Source organism: Bradysia coprophila (assembly GCF_014529535.1).
Source record: "Bradysia coprophila strain Holo2 chromosome IV unlocalized genomic scaffold, BU_Bcop_v1 contig_5, whole genome shotgun sequence".
NCBI classification, from domain to species: domain Eukaryota; kingdom Metazoa; phylum Arthropoda; class Insecta; order Diptera; family Sciaridae; genus Bradysia; species Bradysia coprophila.
Genome location: NW_023503374.1, coordinates 4062762 through 4085165, shown reverse-complemented (window position 1 = coordinate 4085165; position 22404 = coordinate 4062762). Strand labels below are relative to the sequence as shown.

General features: G+C 35.6%; 2 protein-coding genes across 7 annotated transcripts; one reads left to right on the top strand and one right to left on the bottom strand.

Annotated features, from left to right (window-relative positions):
- Positions 1-14447: 14447 nt before the first annotated feature.
- Positions 14448-15470, top strand: LOC119071806 (PRADC1-like protein). The gene is made up of 3 exons (XM_037176872.1): positions 14448-14604; positions 14664-14919; positions 14999-15470. Exons 1-3 carry the CDS (start codon positions 14538-14540, stop codon positions 15291-15293), a joined length of 618 nt encoding a protein of 205 aa, XP_037032767.1. The 5' UTR covers positions 14448-14537; the 3' UTR covers positions 15294-15470.
- A 3424-nt stretch (positions 15471-18894) lies between these two features.
- On the bottom strand, positions 18895-21796 carry LOC119071731 (mucin-2-like). 6 transcript variants are annotated; one of them, XM_037176757.1, is made up of 5 exons: positions 21641-21796; positions 21345-21574; positions 20644-20910; positions 19550-20575; positions 18895-19507 (listed from the first exon to the last, which is right to left on the bottom strand). In XM_037176757.1, the coding sequence occupies exons 1-5, from the start codon at positions 21645-21647 to the stop codon at positions 19043-19045; spliced, it is 1995 nt and encodes a 664-aa protein (XP_037032652.1). In that variant the 5' UTR covers positions 21648-21796; the 3' UTR covers positions 18895-19042. The 6 variants fall into 6 exon arrangements, with proteins under 6 accessions (XP_037032652.1, XP_037032654.1, XP_037032655.1 ...); XM_037176759.1 differs by having other exon boundaries at positions 18895-19972; positions 20024-20575; XM_037176760.1 differs by having other exon boundaries at positions 18895-20076; positions 20128-20575.
- Positions 21797-22404: the final 608 nt, after the last annotated feature.

Sequence of the window (22404 nt, the reverse complement as noted above, 5' to 3'; positions counted from 1 at the left end):
ATGTGCAAAAAACACTTAGGACCGAGTAGCGGCCTAAGTCCAAGGGCCCAAATTTGAAACTTTTTTCGACACGTTCTTTTCGGTATTCAATTACCTTCCATAAAAAACTAAATCTAGCAAAATCGGATGAGATTTACTCGATTTATGTGCAAAAAACACTTAGGGCCGAGTAGCGGCCTTAGTCCAAGGGCCCAAATTTGAAACTTTTTTCGCCACGTTCTTTTCGGTATTCAATTCCCTTCCATAAAAAACTAAATCTAGCAAAATCGGATGAGATTTACTCGATTTATGTGCAAAAAACACTTAGGGCCGAGTACCGACCTTTGAGCCCTCCCAACAAGCCCACGTTGCATCTTACCCAAAAACAATTTTCAGCAACTTTGTTCTACTCGTCAATACCTTTCATTTGATATATCAAAAGCAGCTATTGCGTGCGTATTTCGGTAGATATCGTCGAAAGACTGAAAAACACCTATAGGGCCCTAGCTCTGTAGGAGCCGACCCTACCATGCCCATTTTCGAACTTGACCTTACTTTTGTCGATACAAATCGGGGAAAAAAGAATTTTGAAAAAAGGTTGTGATTTACTCAAGCTAGAGGGGTCACGGACGGACGGACGGACATTTTTTTTATTGCGGATTCGTCATCTATGAACATAACCAAATGCTTTGCCTTTACTGTCTGCTTCCAATTCGACGTGTTACAAACGGCATATTAATCTTATAAGCCCCCAGTACTTCGTACGGGGCTAAAAACACTTAGGGCCGAGTAACGACCTTTGAGCCCTCCCAACAAGCCCGCGTTGCATCTTACCCAAAAACAATGTTCAGCAACTTTGTTGTACTCGTCAATACCTTTCATTTGATTTATCACAAGCATCTATTGCGTGCGTATTTCGGTAGATATCGTCGAAAGACTGAAAAACACCTATAGGGCTCTAGCTCTGGAAGGGCCGACCCTAACATGCCCCTTTTCGAACTTGACCTTACTTTTGTCGATACCAATCGGGAAAAAAAGAATTTTGAAAAAAGGTTGTGATTTACTCAAGCTAGAGGGGTCACGGACAGACGGACATTTTTATTATTGCGGATTCGTTATCTATGAACATAGACAAATAATTCGCCCTTACCGTCTGCTTCCAATTCAACATGTTACAAACGGCATATTAATCTTATAAGCCCCCAGTACTTCGTACGGGGCTAAAAATTAACCGGAGACGTAAGAGATGCATCGACAGTTTTCAGGTCGTTTTTTCGGGTTTTGTGGTATGAAAAAGTACCAATGCCTCTTAAATATCAATTCTTGTCAAATATTAGTACTTTCTTTCAGCAATCACCTGACACACAACATCATAAAATAGTGTACTGCAATTTCGTAGAAGTATGAAACAGTATTCTGCCATACCGGACAATTTCGTGTACTGCCGGATACTGTCAAATACTGAAAATCTGTATACGTATTTGTACTGTTTGTGTATGGAGAAAGGTCGCATATTCACGCCATATGTAAGTGCGAATTTTCGATGAATTGATGGACGAAGCAATGAATTCGAAAATAAATTTCAACATTCGTGTACTTTTTTGAGGATTTGTTTTGGTTGAGTCGGGAACGGGATGTCCAAGATGTTTTATTTGCGATAGTTGAAATCCTTTTTCACAATGGAATCTGCGTACCATTCCAATTAAAAAAGTAAAAGCTTGGTGTGGCAAAGTATAAAAAACAAAACACTTGAAACTTGAAACCCTCGTTGAAACCCTTGAAACCGGTGACTATTCACTTGTCAACGGCCGTATAATACAAGAACAAGAGCAAAAATCTTTTGCTAATCTGTTGCCGGCAAAGATGACAAACATGATAGCACTGTCTGGTCAGTATTATCATAAATAAACAAAACGTAGAGTAAACTAAAGAAGTAATAGATTTACAGCCATCACTGGATGATATTTTGAATTGAACAAAAGAAGTAACAGATTCAATCGTTATGAGGAGCTACGATTGCCGCTTATGGCAGCTTGAAGGACATAAAAAATATGGGCCTAGAAGTTAACTGCATTTGCGTCGGTGTTCACTATACGGCATTGGTCTACTTGAATCTCTAGGACGTACGCCAATTGTAAGGACGAAAGTAATTTATCACAAATATCAGAACACACATACCGTTCTTTCATAAAAGTCATGCTGGCGGCATTTCATTATTCTAATATAAGTTGTAATACACATCGTAATATCATTTTTTTAATGAATGTATGTGTGAGTGTGTGTATGCATACGAATTTTAATAAAAAAAATTCTGACTGAAAAAAGCCTGAAACGATGATATAAAAAAGAAATATAAATCCAAAAAAAAACTTTTCGGGAAAAGAACTACGGCATATGAAAAATGTTTTAATTTCGCTGGAAAAACTATATTCCAGTTGTTTGTTTCGAGAATCCCCTAATGGATTCCACATAATATGACAAAAAGCAGAAGCATATCCATTTACTGTTTAAAGCACCATATCAATTCAAATCCTTTTATATACAGTAAATTACGTCATTTGTTCGCAAACAGCAAAACAAGCCCCTTAACTCTGTACAGTAATTTCTTCTCGTAAAGAAATGAATATAATACCATCAGATGCCTTCGAATAATTCCACCGAATTATATTATTAAACACAGCATATGAATATATAACAACAGAGAAGAAACATTTTTATAGTTTTCTGGATGGGGTGGCATGTATAGTGTCGCGAGGAAGTAAATCAAATGTTTTTATGTTCGTGTGTACAGCTTTTTATTACATTCTATCGTCGACATATTATTACTCATATAGGACATTTTCAAGTATTACACACATTCGGGAGGATGTAGAGTGAAAAATATTTTTCAGACAAAGCAAATATTGGAGCATGTGATGTTCAGCTCGTAGCTCGTATATACATGGCTGAATTTCGGAATATCGCTGAAATGTAAGTACATATTTTTGCGAGACCCTTTTTTTGCTATCTATTTATGTGTTATGTGCTGTCGTCGACGATGTTGTGTGTGAAATTTAAGTTTCGTTATGTTTATGCATGTTATGATTTGTGATATACTCTTTCATGAGTTTATTTCGTTGATATTCAATTTTGTGCCGTAGTTGAGGAGCATGTATCCGAAACATGTCAGGCGAAATTGCCCGAATAATCCGAATTTTAGAATTCCGTTTCAGTCGGTTAATTGAATCAAAAAGGTGATAAAGTCATGTTTTGATAGCTTAAATATAGGGACACAGTTACGAAACACATTTTCGGTGTACATTCGGATACGGGTGCCTTTTAGAACCTGAACTGTTTCGTATCGCTGGGGTTTATTTTTCTATTCGAAATAAAATGTAAAAGGCCGGGGTAGATGGAATTTTTCGGTAAATGTAAAAATACAATCAATAAACAAACATTGTTAGGGATGATATAGAGGTATCTTTATACGCTGGGCTGTTGTGTATATTCTGAATTGGAAGAGCATTTTTCACGCATTTACACACACAAAAAGTGTGAACGGAACATAACGAAAGACAAGATGTAAATAGCGTAAGTTTAGAGGCAATGACAACGAATCGAAGAAGAAGATTCGCGGTGTCGATAACATGTGAAAATAGGAAATGATTTTTTGTGGCTTTTTGCATTTACATATTTGAATAAGTGTTGTTGATATAGGTGCAAAATGTTTGGTTAGAGGTGAATGGGAAAAAAACAAATTTCCATGCATTTTGCCGATGGGCCATGTATAGTATGTGGGAGGTTTTATACCAAAGCATGGAAATTTATCTAAACTTAATATTTGATCTCTATCTCGTTCTTTTTTTGGCGGCGTTATTTTTCCAATTTCCATATAAAAAAGCCAGAAAATCGCAGACAAAAAAATGTAAATTTAAAGCTTGCATCACCTCTGTGTGTGTGTGTAGAGTATGTCGAATATAATGTTTGGTAACATGATTGTATGTATATTTCCAGTTCAAAAGCTTATCCGTCTATAGAACAGCGGCAATCAAAATATCAGACGGAAGTAATATAGCAGAATATCTTCGGGGTATTTGTGGCTTTGTCACATTGAAATATCTGGAAATTTTGAGAACCTTTTGTGTATTGCCGGATTCTTTTGTGCAAAATCAAACATATTTTATGATTGTGATGCCTAAGGTTAGGCTTGATATGCCAAAAATCACATTAAAATAATTCGTTATCATGATTAGAGTATATACAGCTCGGTGTGCTCTAAATCGATTAAAATACTCGTAACAAATGCCGAATGACAAGATGTTGTTACAGTTGGAAATTATATAGCGAAATATTTGTTGCTCTGTTCATACATAAACCATCAAATGATTTTTATGTCAAAACAATTCCGTCCATAAAATTATTACCAAATATGAAGCGAACAAAGTTGTTTTGTGGAGAAGTGCGTCCATTCTTGTTTTTTTTATTGTTGTTCGACGATGTATTCGAACCCGAAAATAATATGACCATTTTCAGAAGAGTTTTTCATTTTGATGGATCTATTCATTGTATAGTAAACTGTGTATGCATAGGCAAAGCATTGAGCATCTCTCCATCAAAACGAATTATACTACTTCATATGTGTGAATAGATAAATGAATGAATGAATCGTATACCTTTTTCACATTGTATAGGAGTGCTCGCAGTGGCCGAATAAAAGTTTATTTTATTGAATACCAAATAAGCGAGAGTTATGCTGAGTTATCACCATCTCAGATGATTTATTTTAAGTCAAACATTATAATCTGTAACTTCTATTGATTGAACTGTATTCTAGGATTCAATAGAAAGTCTGTTACTTCATTTGTTGAGCCATACATTTTGTAATATAACAGAGTGATAACCAGTGATCTTCGCCTATTTTTGTCGTCTCATATCGACAACACATGACTCCTATATGATTTTGTGTTTCAAAGTAATCGGAACAACTTCAACTTTTGATCTGATTAATTTTTAGAAAAGACTGTTTAATTCGTTGTTAAATTTATCACTGGTCAACGTATAGAACAACAGAACGGAAATGATTTTCATTTTATGTTTTTAGATTGGCACAAAGTAGTGGTGAAAGTTTCTGAGAAGTTTTATTTTGAAAAATGTAGGAAAGTCCAGGAAAATATTTTGCTAAAAATAATTTATGGAAAGAAGCAAAGTGCTTACTAGTCTCTCATAAGACCATCGCCTAAAACCTATGTCATATTGCTACACTACCTAAGCCGAAGTAAGTTACATTTGTTTTAAAAGTATTGTTGTCTAGCTAAACGGAAGTTCTAGACTTGTCAGGCACACTTTCCTTACTTTAGATGATTTTTCTACGATGTAAGATGACTGTGATATTCAGTTAGCATATGCACCTATCATAGCTCTGAACAACCAAAGTGTGAATGAAGACCAATATATTTAGTCTTTGGTGGTATATCAATATGGAAGGATGCTGATCATTCCTTCTACAGTACAACGAATTAAAAGGAACACATTGGAAAGTAACAAAAGTTCATAAAAAAATCTTTGTATAAGTCAACGTACGGCATATTCGCCAGCATCGTAACAACCGGAAAAAAAATGGAACGTTCTTCCCGCTGTATGTATGCTGTCAATAATAATTTATTTGAAGAGATTTTCCAGCCTTAATTATATTTTAAATGGAAATCATTTATAACACTCGTCCAGGTTCTATGTGTCTCTAAGAAAAGGGTATAATATTGAATCATCAATTTGATTAAATATTAGCATAAAATGACATATCCACTGTATTGTATAGGGTAATGGCACAATGGTGGAAATGGATGCGAGATAACGTTTTTTTGCCGAGAGAATTTTGGGGGACATTAGACATAGGATTTAGGTTTGTGAAAGTATAACAAATAGTTCCAGATTATCAGGCTGTCGCAGTAAAGTTTTTTAGAGTTAATTATACTGAGGATTGGAGCGAAATTATAACACGGAAGCTTAAAAAGTCCCGAAATTAGTGTAATGTTTCACTGATGATAAATGATTGAATCTCTTTCTCGCTATCGTTGGTAGATGATATACATGTGTCTGCAGGTGATCCCGTGGAATTGACAGGAACTATTTCTTTTGGGTAGTAGTATATACCATTATTATTATTACCATTGCCATCACTATACAACCTACACTTATGTACATGCCTGGTCGATCAGATAGCTGAAAAACTGAGAAAATAGCAGCAACATGGTGTTCCAGAGATAAAAAATTTCCGTACAATTTCTTTTATCTGCATTCGTTCTTCACCTGCGAAGGACACCACCATTCCAAGTATATTCGTCGTTATAACTAGGGCAGATATCATAGAAAAGTTTGGATGTTTGTACATGGCAGAATATTTTACCTAGCACGTCAGCATTCTAATTTCAATAACTGTCTCATTTACCTTTATACGACAAAAGCAATATAAATGTCTGCTCGCAGTTGAATGCCTCATTGTCGTGTTACCAGTACAATTAATGTCAACATGAAAGTGAAAAAGTCTAAAACTCATTCACAAATATTTTATTTTCAATTACAGATTTTGTGAGACGATGTTCGCAATTGTTTCAGAGGGCAACGGGAAGTTTCAGTTCGAACTAGTGTAATTGGAACATAAAACAAGTCAGATCACGTCTCTAGTGGGATTTTGTCCCAAAGTTTTGCAGGTTCCATAATAAAGTTAGCACAACTCAAGATTTTCCAACATGTTGAGGATCTCCAGAAAATTCTTAAAATCTCACGCACGAATCACAAAACCATCTCAACATTCGCCTGTAATGCTCGCATATCACACAAGATTGGTGTTATTAATCTTAAGTGCTTCGTCTAGAGAATCACTAGAAATTGACGGATTTTGAAAATTCGTCAATTTTGGATTTTAGTACCTTCACTAAGGCATCACTAGAAATAAACGGATTCTGACAATTCGTCTATTTTGGATTTTAGTACTTTCACTTAGGCATCGCTAGAAATAGATGGATTTTGAAAATTCGCCTTTTGTGGATTTTTAGTGCACTCACTAAAGAATCACTAGAAATAGACGCATTTTGTAAATACGGCTATTTTGGATTTTTATTACGTTCACTAAGGCATCGCTAGAAAAGGACGGATTTTGAAATTTCGCCTATTTCGGATTTTAGTACCTCCATTATGGCATCACTAGAAATAGACGGATTTTCAAAATTCCTCTGTTTTGGATTTTAGTACCTTCACTATGGCATCACTAGAAATAGACGGATTTTGAAAATTCGTCTATTTTGGAATTTAGTACCTTCACTAAGGCATTGCTACAAATTCGTCTATTTTGGATCTTAGTACCTTCACTAAGGTATCACTAGAAATTGACGGATTTCGAAAATTCGTCTATTTTGGATTTTAGTACCTTCACTAAGGCATCACTATAAATAGCGGGATTTTGAAAATCGCTAGAAATAGACGGATTCTGAAAATTCGTCTATTTTGGATTTTAGTACCTCACTAGAAATAGACGGATTTTGAAAATTCGTCTATTTTGGATTTTAGTACCTTCACTATGGCATCACTAGAAATAGACGGATTCTGAAAATTCGTCTATTTTGGATTTTAGTACCTCCACTATGGCATCACTAGAAATAGACGGATTTTGAAAATTCGTCTATTTTGGATTTTAGTACCTTCACTATGGCATCACTAGAAATAGACGGATTTTGAAAATTCGTCTATTTTGGAATTTAGTACCTTCACTAAGGCATTGCTACAAATTCGTCTATTTTGGATCTTAGTACCTTCACTAAGGTATCACTAGAAATTGACGGATTTCGAAAATTCGTCTATTTTGGATTTTAGTACCTTCACTAAGGCATCACTATAAAAAGCGGGATTTTGAAAATTCGGCTATTTTGGATTTTAGTACCTTCAGAAAGGCATCTTGAGATTCGTGCTAACTTCACCCGCATCACATTTGTCCAAATAGAAAATTAAATAAGTGAAAATTCATTAATTCTGTAGTTACGCATTGGAAAAGGGCAACTAGTTTTCTGTACCAACGTTTAGCAATTTTAATTCAGCGTGGAAATGTTGTATCAATTCTGAATTATTTTATTTATAAGTTAGTCAATAAATACATAATAATAACTTCAATGGTAAATTTTGGCCGCAAAGAATAATAATGTCCTGGTGAATGTGGGTCAACAAAACTTTGTTAGACCGAAGAACCATGGTCAAAAAATCAGATGAAACATTGGTGGAAAACCTATTCAAGACACTTCCATTTTAGTCGGGTGCGAGTTATCCTTTCGCTCATATTGAATGTGAAAAGCGAGTTTATGGTTGATTATCGTAGGCGAGGGGGAAATCACTATTTTGTGATTAACATGGTTAATCAGTTAATCTGTTAATCAGAAAGATAAGTTTTGTGAATACAAACGGTTAATCGGTGATTAACATTGATTAACCGCTATATTTCACGTGTATTTGTAGTTTTGCGATTCATCATCATGTTAATCACTGGTTGATCATGTTAATCACATCAATAAAAAAGAGTGGTTTCCCTCTCGATCGTAGGTGGGTCGGCCACGAACTCGAATCGCAATGTTGTCAAGCTGGGATCGGCCTGCTTTGGGCCAGGGAGCCGCCGTTAGCTAGAACTTCTTTCGGCTCTATAAAATTGAATTTTGATCCGAATTGAGAGGGAAAAAAATCCTGTGTTCCTTCAACCTTTCTGCATACGAGAAAAATATAAGTGATTGAAAAAGTATGCAGGTAGCGCTGTAGTTCAAAATGGCGCCCATCAATACAAAAAAGTGTGCAAATCTGGAAAATCCGAGAAATGCTTTTTTTAAAGTAATTAATGTTTTTTATTTTTAACATAAAATAGACACCATTCGGAATATTTTCGCCCATGGAACCATGTCAAAAATATTTCATTTTATATTTTTTAATAATTTTCAAAAATCAAAATTTCATAGAGCGAGAAGAAGTGTTAGGCAACGGCGGCTCCCTGGCCCAAACCAGGCCGATCCCAGCTTGCCAACATCGCGATTCGAGTTACTGGTCGATCCAAACACGATAATCAACCATAAAATCACTTTTTACATTCAATATGAGCGAAACGGCTTTTTTGGACAACTCGCACCCGACTATTTTGCGAAATAATAAGCTTGGTAATATTCGAAACTTAATAGCGTTTGGCTATTGCCTGCCTACTAAAATCAGTTTTTTTATCATTTCCCGCAACTTTGCGACGCAACAAAAAGGAAACTTTGAAGCATTTTATCGCACTTCTCGCTCTGAAATTATTCGTTCAGTACACATTTTGTTTTCGATATCACAAACGAGCATCCCCAAAAAACGATCCTTGGTTGAACATCTTTTGTGTTACTTTTTTGCTGTATGATATTCGGTACAGATAGAGAGCATTGTATACGATACGACGTTACTGGTATACACATTTCACATGTACGTACAGTACCATTCAAGTAAAATTCTATTTTGTTTCAATTACAAACTCGAGTCTATAAATTTTCTTTCTGAAAAGACACGTATGAATATAAATTTTATTTATTTATGTTGTCGTGTTGTCTGTGTGTACAAGCGTATATATATAATATACAAATACTCATGCCATGTCTTTTCTAAAATTTTGAATTACATTAGATATTCATGATGAAGTACTAGCTGTACCACGAACGACTTTCAATTTGGATAATATTTTATCCGAAAATTGAGAAAATTGTGGAAACTAGCAAAGCATTCTGTGGGGACTACGACTGATTTTCTGGTTGACCTGATTGTATAAAATATTTCGTCTAATATTGAATGACAATGCGACGTAAGAATGATAACATTCGTGTCCACACCATCTTTCAATATGTATCGATTCCATCTGATTTGCACTAATTCGGTTGCAATAGGTGCTATTTTGTTCGGAAACAGTAACCATAGATAACCGAATTATAGCAATCATCCCCATATTAAAAGATAAAAACGAAAAAAATCGATCAAACATAACGAGATAAAAACCACCTGGCACAATACGATTTTATTGATCCATATAGCTGCTACACACGGTGCGTGGTGTTTTAGAAGATTGTCTGTGTTCCCCTTACACACGGAATAAAGTGCTTTCAACGAACGGCAAAGAGGAAAACACTTTCTCTCAAATACACATAACAAGTTAATCGTCTCCCTTAAAATATATATCGGAGAAAATTACACACTTCGAGTAAGAAAAATACATAGAATCTTATCCGAACACTCAAAATGTGATAAAGAAAACAGAAACACATTGCAAATGATGATAACGCAAGAAAAAAAAATATAAAAAATAAAAAGTATCACCCCCACTCCAGGCTTTACATCACGGTGGTGGTTTGCTTTTTTTTCTTCTATTCGTATGAATGTTACGTACAGACAACATTACCGAAAAACGCTTTTCATTCCTGAATGAAAACACTGTGATAGCAATCAACCATAAAAAGCTTTTGATTGTTAAGGATTGTTAGAATAGCCGTGTGCTAAAAGACAGCTTGTTTTCTTTCATTGAAAGTAAAAAAAAGGATTTTCTCATATTTTCGTAGAAAAAGTTTTTTTTTTCCTTCCTTCCATACTTCGTCTTTAAAATTTAAGGAGCATTCGTCTCTATCTACCGACGGTATTATCATGTTCACATTTTAAAGTACATTTTTCTTCGTAAACTTTAATATTAGGTCATACACGATGGATAGTACGTAAAGATGTTTAAGCGAAAAAAAAGTAATCCAACCCTCTGCAACACCATTGCCATTTACTATCATAATAACGTCTTATTTATACATAGAAAACAGCATATTCGCCTGCTCTATATACATATATTCATACACACAGCAAAAAGATAAAGATATCCTCCGAACATTGTACATACATAACAATCAAATTTGTTTAGAAAAATATAAAAAAAGTTGGAAAATGGGGGATTTAAAAACATAAAAAAGCATAAAAACGCACTATAAAAATGTAACAATCGTCAGAACAGATTATGTGTATGGTATGGGATATCGCATTTTTTTCTGCGTAATTGGAATCGTAAAGTCTCATCTGTTCGGTCATAACAGAACGAAAATGTTTAAATGAAAATGAGTTTCTGATTGCAGTTGCATTACAAGAAAGGGCAATTCGGAAGCGAGACAGACTATTAACTGAATATTTACTGCAAATTAACTGTTGTTCGTCCGGCAATTCTGTGTAAATGCGCGATAAATTTAATTATTAAGTTTTGGTGGGAAGTGGTTAGTTGTCACACGTATGTTATTGTTATGTTACGTGCAATTTCAAAGCTGCACCATTTATATGAGCAGTACTTTCAGGATGCCATCCGTAAAGAAAGGATTTCGATATCTTTGACTCCCCCACACTTATCGCACAACAAAGAGCTGCAAATTTTGCTGTTTTCTACAGAGGAATAGTATTTGTGCAGATATGATCAAAGATTCCCTTTTATAAAGACTAACTCAAGATAAATCTACTAACACCCTCCGAACATGGAACCCTACTTTCGGGTGAATATAATATCAATCATGTTGCACATTAGTCAAATTTGCTTTGCAGCACATGCCAAAACGCAATACTAACCAATACAGTTCCAGCAACATTATTACCCCAAACAGCAAATGTCATGGATGTCAAACAATGCAAACACTAAATGCTAAGCGGATAGATTAAGGAATTTGTTTATGTATTGTTCGTTGACAAGTAGATCGCCACCGGTTTCTGGCAAGGTAAATGTACATACTGAAGGTAACGCAAATCCGCAAGACCACACGGATACAAAGTTTCGGGTGAATATAATCTTTATAAGGTTGGACACAAGTCGAATTCACTTTGTTAGCTTGCAACACATGCCAACACTCAATACTAAACAACGCAGTTCCAACAACATGATCATGCCAAATGTCACGGATGCAACATAACAAATTTTATATTCACCCGAAACTTTGGATCCGTATTTCTTGCTATTCAATGATGGGTCTGCAAGGGATCTCCCTTTTGTTAAGACCAGTTCACCAAAATGAATAGCATATCCTAAGGGAATATAATGTAAATGTAGAAAAACGTAGAAGCTTCCTTTTGTATGTTGTTATGTATAAATATGACGAAAACCGTTTTGATGTAATTAGTTTGAGAAAGTCTATGGTTTGAGAATGGTCAGTGATTTGACCGAAACTATAGTAACCCAAAACACCGCCAAAGACTGTCCCAAGCCAGTTTGAAAAAGAGTGGAGGGAACGAAGTTTAACGAGGACGTAGCAGTAGATAAGATAGGATTAGATAGATCAATCTTAAGGCTGAATGAATCGTGAGCTGGAAGCCGAAAGAATTGGGGTTAAGGGACCAACGTTGAGGTGAAACAACACGATCAGGAAGCCCAAGGAGTCAGAGTTCGGGGATTACCGGGGGCGAGCGAAGTAAAGCTTTCATACTCACCAACCCGCAGTAGCAAGCGTGGTGTTTTAATGCTAAAAACCTTCAAACGAAGCCACAATTACACATTGCCACATATAATGCCAGAACATTGTCGTCAAGACAAAAAATGCAAGAAATGGAAGAAGAGCTAGAAAAGATAAAATGGGATGTTGTGGGAGTGAGCGAAGTGAGAAAACCTGGAGAGGAATGCCTAAAATTACAATCAGGGCATACATTCTTCTACCGAGGAAGTGACAGTCAGATGCTGACGGTGTCGGATTGTTCATAAAAAAGCGGTGGTCGGATCGCATAACTCACACGAAAAGCATATCCGATCGATTGATATACGTAAGTCTATGTATATCTAGGACATAAACTGAAGTTAGGTCTGGACAACCAAACTGCAGAAATAAGACGTAGGATTGGTCTTGCATGGGCAGCGTTCGGAAAACTCAGACTAATTTTCAAAAGCAAAATGAATAATAGTCTGAAACGCAAAGTTTTCGACACTTGTGTCCTTCCATTGCTCACTTATGGAGCAGAAACGTTAACTTTAACGAAAGCATCCGAAGATAAATTGAGAGTGACACAAAGAGCCATGGAGCGGAGTATGCTTGGAATAACACTCAGAGACAGAATGACGAATCAATGGATTCGACAACAAACCAGGGTCGTTGATGTCATGGAAAGAATAGCATCTCTGAAATGGAGCTGGGCGGGACATATTGCAAGAAGGACAGACGAACGTTGGACCCAAAAGATCATGAATTGGCGACCTTATACAAGACGAGCTATAGGTAGACCACCAGAGAGATGGACAAACGGAATTAAGAACATTGCAGGTACAAACTGGCAGCAAATGGCAATTCATCGTACGAAATGGAAAGAAGTTGGAGAGGCCTACATCCAGCAGTGGATAGAAACAGGCTGAAAAAGAAGAAGAAGAAGAGATAGTAACCAATAAATTACGAGGGGTGACTCACTTCTAGATTAAATGGATTAAATGGTATTAAATGGATTTAATGGATTAAATGGAATAAAAATTGGATTAAATGGATTAAATAGGAAAAAAGTTCATTTTACAAAATACTGTAAAAGTCTTAAAAATTGTTGATTTTGATCGAACCACGTACTACAACTCATACTACAATGTTAAAAAGCGAAAAAATACACTTTTAGGATTTTTTGTGTAAAGTGGATTAAATGGATTAAATAAGTTTAATACCATTTTTAACAAAAAAATTTTTCCTATACCTCACGAGTACTTAAACGAGCTGGGGATCGTGCAAATCTATTTTTCGCAATTACTTTACAAATTCTTCAGGTACTGAGCCTAATTATTTCGGTAAAACTAAAATTTTTTTTTTGATTAAATGGATTTAATGGATTAAATGGATTTAATGGATTAAATGGATTTAATGGATTTAATGGATTAAATAGATTTAATTGATTAAAAAATTTTTTTGATTAAATGGATTTAATGGATTAAATGGATTTAATGGATTAAATGGATTTAATGGATTAAATGGATTTAATGGATTTAATGGATTTAATGGATTAAATAGATTTAATGGATTAAATGGAAGTGCGTCACCCCTCGATAAATTATAAATTTTGATGTAAATTAAAAAGGCGCGTTTTTCTCAAAACCTAAAAATCTAGAATTTAATAGTAAAAATGTGGTGTCTCGTTTCCTCTTAATTATTAAACGTTAGCACTCAATGATTCATTGAACATTCTACTGCTATACTTCTGATTTTTATCCGGTGTATGTTGAAGCACACCTAAAATTAAAATTTTTTTAACACTATGTTAGGCCACGCTCATATGTAGTTAGTGTTATACTTCCAAACTAATTTATTTTAAATTTTTCCTTCGAACAATTTACATTGTAAAAAAATAAAATTCCCGCGTTACTCACCTATAACATGCCACCTACATGTCGTTTCATGGGTAGCGACTGTCGTAACGTTTTGTGAATAATGTTGGCTAACCCTGCGTGAGCAGATGCACACACATACACACGAACGAAGATAAATGTCAAAACATATTTTTTCGAAAAGAAAAAACACGTCGTCTTAGAGATGTCAAGAGATTTACCTTACTATTCGTAAAGAATAATGTTATTTTGTTGGTTTAGTTTGTTTTTTGTACTAATACACAATGTTGATATTATAAGTAGTGCAGGTATGGAAACAAAATTCCTAGAAAAAGTCACAGCGCACTAAATACATTTTTTACTACAGCGGGAAATTTACATATGATCGATGGAACGTCTATTCACGATGTCATTGGTGGTGATATTTTCTTTGAAATTGTAGACCCTGAAGAACTGGAGTATACATACAGATTGCGACCAGCCAAAGACTTTGGTGGTTCGTTCAATAGTAATAAGTTTAAGGTACAGCACGGTATATTGGTACCAACAATTCCCAGAGACGCATGCACAAAAATTCGTAATTATGGTGATATTAGGGGCAACATAGCACTGATTGAACGGGGGTAAAAATATTTAAAAAAAAATTGGCTGTGCTCAGACTGAACTTCCATTCACAATGAAATTTATTTATTTCTTATTCAGGGAATGTTCATTTTTGGCGAAAACGTTGAATGTTGAGAAATTCGGAGCTATAGCGGCAATCATTACTGACACTAATCCCGATTCAACGGAATCGGAACATTACATCGAAATGATACACGACAACAGTTCCAGTGATGCAAACATTCCAGCTGGATACCTGCTCGGTAAAAACGGTCAAATGATTCTGTCAACGCTTCGAAAGCTGAAACAAGGCTATGCGATCGTAAACGTACCGGTTAATTTAACATTCACACCGCCACAACTGATCAATCATCCGCCGTGGCTGGGTTGGTAGTATTTAATGTTGGATTGGGGAATTGGATTTTTTGTTTTCTAATTTATCTTTTGCTGAGGTTTCTTGTTCAATTTTGTATTCTACTAGTCAGCTGCTGTGTTCGAGAACTAAAATCGATGAACGAAAAAGTGATAAAAACAGACAAAGAGCAATAAATTTAAACGAATTTATAGACACTTAACAGATGAAATTTTTCTAATTTAGCGAAAGAAATTCTCTGAAGGTTGAGGACGCCAGTCTTGCAATCCTCCTTTTCGTAGCCTATTTCTAAAGGAATTTTGAGAAGTATCCTTGAAAATTATCAAGAATTCTTAAGGTTATTTTTTTAGAAACTGAAAAATCTCACGATCTTTTCAAAATTCTTTAAAAAAAATGTAGTAATGCAAATCCTGAAGTAGCCTGTGCTTCGATGTAGTATTACTATAATTTGCACGACGAAAGTTCCAGTTGCTTAAAAGTGATTTTGACAAACCGTCGATTGGATCAACACAATGTGAGTACTAGGGTCGGTCGATTTTTGAAAAATTTCAAATCGTGCTTCTGGACCCAGCTGATCCCACTCAGCTTAACCCACAGAAGATTTTAAGACCAAAAAAACATTTTTTTTAAATGTTCTATGCTTTGCCCAAGACGATTTTTTAGAAAATTTTTGAGTATCAGAAAGTGTTGGTACTTTGTTGTTACTCCTAATCAAAAGATTGAGTAAATTTTTTCTTTTTTCCTTTAAATATTCAACGTAAGGTTAAAGGAATACAACAAAAGAAAGAATACAAAAATTCGATCAAAACCAAGTTTTCCGAAGTAAACGAAGTTCATGGAAGTCGGTTTTTTTCAGATTTTTTCAACTTTGTTACTATTAAATCAGGAGTAAATTTAGACGGATTTTTGATAAATTGGCTCATTATCAAGGGAAATAAATAGTGATTCTAGAACACAAAAGTTTTTCACTGTCGGTTACTTAATGTCGGTGGGACTAGTCCAAGTCTAATACACCAACATTGTTAATGAGAAAAATATTTGTCTAAAACAATAAGTAAAAGATGACTACCACATCAAATTACCATGCACTGTCTACATAATTGTGTTCACACCTTTCCCGTTAGAATTGACGCTGTCGACGCTATTCAAAATGAAAAAAAAATTATTGGTTTGTTCGGACGAAGAAAGAACATCAAGACTTCAATTCTAACGGGAAAGGTCATACTCATGTGTGAACACAATTATGTAGACAGTGCATGGTAATTTGATGTGGTAGTCATCTTTTACTTATTGTTTTAGACAAATATTTTTTTCATTAACAATGTTGGTGTATTAGACTTGGACTAGTCCCACCGACATTAAGTAACCGACAGTGAAAAACTTTTGTGTTGTAGAATCACTATTTATTTCCCTTGATAAATTTATCAAAAATCCGTCTAAATTTACTCCTGATTTAATAGTAACAAAGTTGAAAAAATCTGAAAAAAACCGACTTCCATGAACTTCGTTTACTTCGGAAAACTTGGTTTTGATCGAATTTTTGTATTCTTTGTTTTGTTGTATTCCTTTAACCTTACGTTGAATATTTAAAGGAAAAAAGAAAAAATTTACTCAATCTTTTGATTAGGAGTAACAACAAAGTACCAACACTTTCTGATACTCAAAAATTTTCTAAAAAATCGTCTTAGGCAAAGCATAGAACATTTAAAAAAAATGTTTTTTTGGTCTTAAAATCTTCTGTGGGTTAAGCTGAGTGGGATCAGCTGGGTCCAGAAGAACGATTTGAAATTTTTCAAAAATCGACCGACCCTGGGGTACGCACTCCAGGAAATCTTTTGAAAGATTTCAAAACATCATGAGAATCTTTCCTCTGAATTTTTATTGAAAGATTTTTCTACATCTTGTAGATTTTTAAAGATCACAGCTCGGGTTCTAAAATCTTTAAATTAAGAGACTTTTGAAAATTTTTAAATAATTTCTTAAAAATCTTTTTCCTCAAAATTTCAAAATTACCATAGAGATTTTTCGGATTCTTGCGATTCGGATTCGGAGTCCAAGAAATCTTACTGAAGGAAAGATTTTAAAACATCTGAAGAATCTTCTTTCTTTAGAAATGTGGAAAGATCGTTCCAACATCACTGAAGATTTTTACACATCAGAAGAATCTTGTTTCTCCGGAAGAAGATTTTAAAATACAAATCTACAAATCTAACATAACAATTTGTTGGAAGTAAAAAAAGGAGTTCTAAGGAAATTCTTAGATTTCTTTAAATCCTTGCTATTCAAATTTTTTCTACACCTTGTAGATCTAAAATTCGAGAAATAAAAATCTTTGGCTTCTTGCATTTACGCACTACAGGAAATCACTTCATAAAAATCTTTGTCCTAAAAATCTCAAAATTCCCGTAGAGATTTGTCGGATTCTTGCAGGTACGCACTCCAGATCTTATGCAAGATTTTAAAATATCATGAGAATCTTTCTTCTGAATTTTTATGGAAAGATTGTTTCTACACCTTGTAGATTTTTAAACATCACAGTTCGGTTCTAAAATTCGAAAAATAAAAATTTTCAAATTAGAAGACTTTTGAAGATTTTTAAAAAAACTTCATAAAAATCTTTGTCCTCAAAATCTCAAAATTCCCATAGAGATTTTTATGATTTTTGCAAGCTACTAAAGTGAGTATCCCCTCGAGTGAGTATGTAGATTCGTAAAACTAATTACTCCGAGCTACGGTATAACATTGGTTTGGTTCATGTTACACTCAAGAAATGTTACTGGCGTTTAGAACGTCTGAAAAAAAAGTTCAATTCACTTTATTAAACAGTGGAGTCAATGGAAACAATGGAGTCAAATAGAAAAGAAAATGGTTTTTCGTCTAAACGCGCTGCTCAAGTTATTCAGCCGCTCGACTTTTCCTTTTCGTTCAATTTGAATATAACTGGCAGTCATTGGCAACGTGATGAATTGTTTCATTGTCATCGTCACAGTCGAAATGCGGGAGTCACACTTGATAATTGAGTTGAATGTTTCATGGTTCGTTCTTATTGGATTAAATTGACACCATTCATTACGTGTGAGTTCAAGCCCTTTGTTCGGATTGGTTATGGTAAAATCGTTCTAATATCGACTGCATTCTTCTTCCACTGAGTAATTGGCGATGTCAATGGCTTCATCTTTCATCAATAGAAGGCAGATCTAAACAAGGCTAAACAAGACACTTCGATTGGAGTCATGATCGGTAGATTTATCATTTTTAACATTTCACAAGCTAGCGATGCATTTCTTTTAATACGCGTAGGAGGTATATTTATACAGAAGACAAGGCATTGGCGTAGATTTGCTTACACCAGTAATTTTGCGCAGGCAGGCGTTTATCGTATGGTTTAACGACGTAGAACGTTTTTCTCAATTAAAATCATTTTTAAGAAGAACCTTGTTGAAATTACGGATTACTCTTTCTGAGGGGCTGAGTAGTAAGCGGCACAATTTGCTCTAAGTTAGGTGAAAGTGTTTGACCTCGAAGCTATTGAAAGTTCACATTTTTGTCGACCTTATTTAATTCATCGGACGAATAGCAGATATGTATAATCCCAGAAGGAACAAATTGGTGCCACATTCAAATTTATTTGTTTTGCTTTATTGAGAAACGGTTTATATTGTCTAACAGAACTCAATATGTTTATGTAAAAGCATTTGAATTTTAATTTTTATATTGTCAGAGCTTCGATGTTCAACGATGTTGAACCTGGTCATTTTAGTACGTAAGTTTTAACACTTTACATTATATGACCAATCGCAAACATTCTTCTCTCTGCTCCACAATAGACCTCTCGGGCAATTCATTTCATACGGAACACAGTGAACGCAACGAATAAATTTACTGCAGTTTGTTGGACTTGGTAGATAATCTCCTCCTTCTGCACAAATTCCGGTGCAAGTAGAAATTGAAGGTGCATTTGCTGCTACAGTTGATGCAGAAGGAGTGAAGGGAGTGGGTGGATTTTCACTAGGAACAAGTTTGGTAGCTTGACACGGACAAGGGGTTGTCGTTGGGCATGAACATGGGCATGGAGTTGTTGGGCACTCAGTTGTTGTTGGGCACTCAGTTGTTGTTGGGCATTCAGTTGTTGTTGGGCATGCAGTTGTGGTTGGGCATTCAGTTGTGGTTGGGCATTCAGTTGTTGTTGGACATTCAGTTGTTGTTGGGCATTCAGTAGTGGTGCACGTAGTTGTTGTACAGGGAGTTGGAGTGGTGCATGTCGTTGTTGTGCATGGAGTTGGAGTGGTGCACGTAGTTGTTGTACATGGAGTTGGGGTAGTGCATGTAGTTGTTGTACATGGTGTTTGAGTGGTGCATGTCGTTGTTGTGCATGGAGTTGCAGTTGTACACGTAGTTGTTGTACATGGAGTTGGGGTAGTGCACGTAGTTGTTGTACATGGAGTTGGGGTAGTGCATGTAGTTGTTGTACATGGTGTTGGAGTGGTGCATGTCGTTGTTGTGCATGGGGTTGCGGTTGTGCACGTAGTTGTTGTACATGGAGTTGGGGTAGTGCATGTAGTTGTTGTACATGGTGTTGGAGTGGTGCAAGTAGTTGTTGTACATGGTGTTGGAGTGGTGCACGTAGTTGTTGTACATGGAGTTGGGGTAGTGCATGTAGTTGTTGTACATGGTGTTGGAGTGGTGCATGTCGTTGTTGTACATGGTGTTGGAGTGGTGCACGTAGTTGTTGTACATGGAGTTGGGGTAGTGCATGTAGTTGTTGTACATGGTGTTGGAGTGGTGCATGTCGTTGTTGTGCATGGGGTTGCGGTTGTGCACGTAGTTGTTGTACATGGAGTTGGGGTAGTGCATGTAGTTGTTGTACATGGTGTTGGAGTGGTGCATGTCGTTGTTGTGCATGGAGTTGCAGTTGTGCACGTAGTTGTTGTACATGGTGTTGGAGTGGTGCACGTAGTTGTTGTACATGGAGTTGGGGTAGTGCATGTAGTTGTTGTACATGGTGTTGGAGTGGTGCATGTCGTTGTTGTGCATGGAGTTGGTGTGGTGCAAGGAGTTGTGGTGGGACAATCGCTAGTAGTTGTGGGACAATCGCTAGTGGTTGTGGGACAATCGCTAGTGGTTGTGGGACAATCGCTAGTGGTTGTGGGACAATCGCTTGTGGTTGTGGGACAATCGCTAGTGGTTGTGGGACAATCGCTAGTGGTAGTAGTAGGACCATCTGTCGTAGTAGTAGGACCAGCTGTCGTAGTAGATGGATCAACTGTTGTACTTGTGGTAGTTGTAGTGGTAATATCCGACCACTGCAAAAACGTTCACGTAAATGTATGTGAAAAGCTTTGAATGGAAAAGTTGTTGAGAGTTGTCATACCTCACAATATACATTGGTTGGATCATCACATTTGTTCTCCAATTCATTGAAATAAAGTCCATCGTCACAAATCAATGTTACGGATCCGAGTGCGTTGCACGATAAATACAAACTACAGTTTAGAGGATGTGCAATATCTCGGTTATCGTAGTCATCGCATTCTCTGACTATTTCGATTTCGTTAGTAATGGGTTCATACGGTCTTGTTGGAACATTCAACGAAGGGGTTGTGATGACTTCGTCGCTGGTTGTGAGATCTTCGTCTCCCTAAATATAAACGGAATTGAGCTTAAACGAAAATGTTGAAGGAATGAAGCACGTTTTTATTCTGTTAAATTCCGATATTCAAACCGTAACTGCCCTGAAAATTCAAAATGGTAGGTTTCGGTTCATGAGTTCAGTTACTCGTTCACTAAAAATTTAAATTCTACGGCGCAATTACGGTGTGAATGCTCTACCAAACGTTGAGTGGAGAACGTTAAAGCTTACTCCATTAATTAGAAGTAACTTCTGTTTTATTTGGATTCCACTTGTCACCATTTCTTCACTGAACTTTTTTTATCATCAAAATCTTTCAATAAAATTTTTTATGAATTGGAAGCAATATAAATATACAAAAGTGGTTGAAGTGTCGAACACACACAGGTTTAACAACATTAAAATCATCGAAAGCAACCCAATCCTGCAGGGCAAACACTTACTGGACACACGACGTTAAATCTCCAATCACATTTTAATTCTTTTGTATTCCAAAAAAAGTTGTTTGGGCAACTTAACAACACTGCTTTTCCATCTCTACACTGAATGAATTTATTGCATTCGGTTGGATGAGCGAAATATTCCTCCGACTCAGGAGGGCAATCAACTACGATGTCCGATAGAACCACTTGAAGGGAGCAGTACACGACAGTAAGTGTGGCCAATAGATGAACTGTAGTAAAATGTTAACGAAAAATTCAGCAAAGTATCTTCAATAAAAACGATTTTTGTTCTGTACCTTTCATGGTAATGCTGAATTTTATCCAATACAAGCGAAGTGTGTCGACATTATGAATTCATTTTAATTTTAACAGTTTGATTAAATGTTGTGTCTTTAATTAAAGAGCAAATTTTAATGGGTATCTTCTTTCGTAAGCCGACAGTAATTACATGCTATTTTAACCAATGATTAGCACGATAAGCACAGTTGAATTGGTTTTTTTTCTGTATCGTTAAACGATAACAGTTTTTCGAGTAAAAAAGGATCTGATTAGGAATTATGGTGTTTCATTGGCTCATTGAAAATATGACGACACACCGTTCTTCGGTTCTTTTAATGTTCGCAGAAAGATTGGCGTAACGATTCTACGAACCATACTAAAACCGAATGACGGAACTAATTCTTCACAAAACCTCTTCCGGATGTTTGTATACCAACATAACATCAACTGTCTTATCTCTCAAATTTAATAATCAACAATTCGTTAATCATTCTGTTATTACACACAGCTCAAAATAAATAGGAGAATTTTGCTTTTATTTTAAGCTTCACACGACTTATATCAAAAGATGCAATAAGGACCACAGCAATCTGTTATTCAACACTATTAACCTTTTACGGACTGGATCTTCCACCTACATACTTCATTAGATCTAATTAATTTATAAGGAAGCAATTTATTTTTCGGTTAATTTTTTATTTATTTGTTCACTTAAAATTCCAATTCTGAGCGCACTCACGGCTGGAATTACTTTCAAGATATTAATATCAAATCTTCTTTT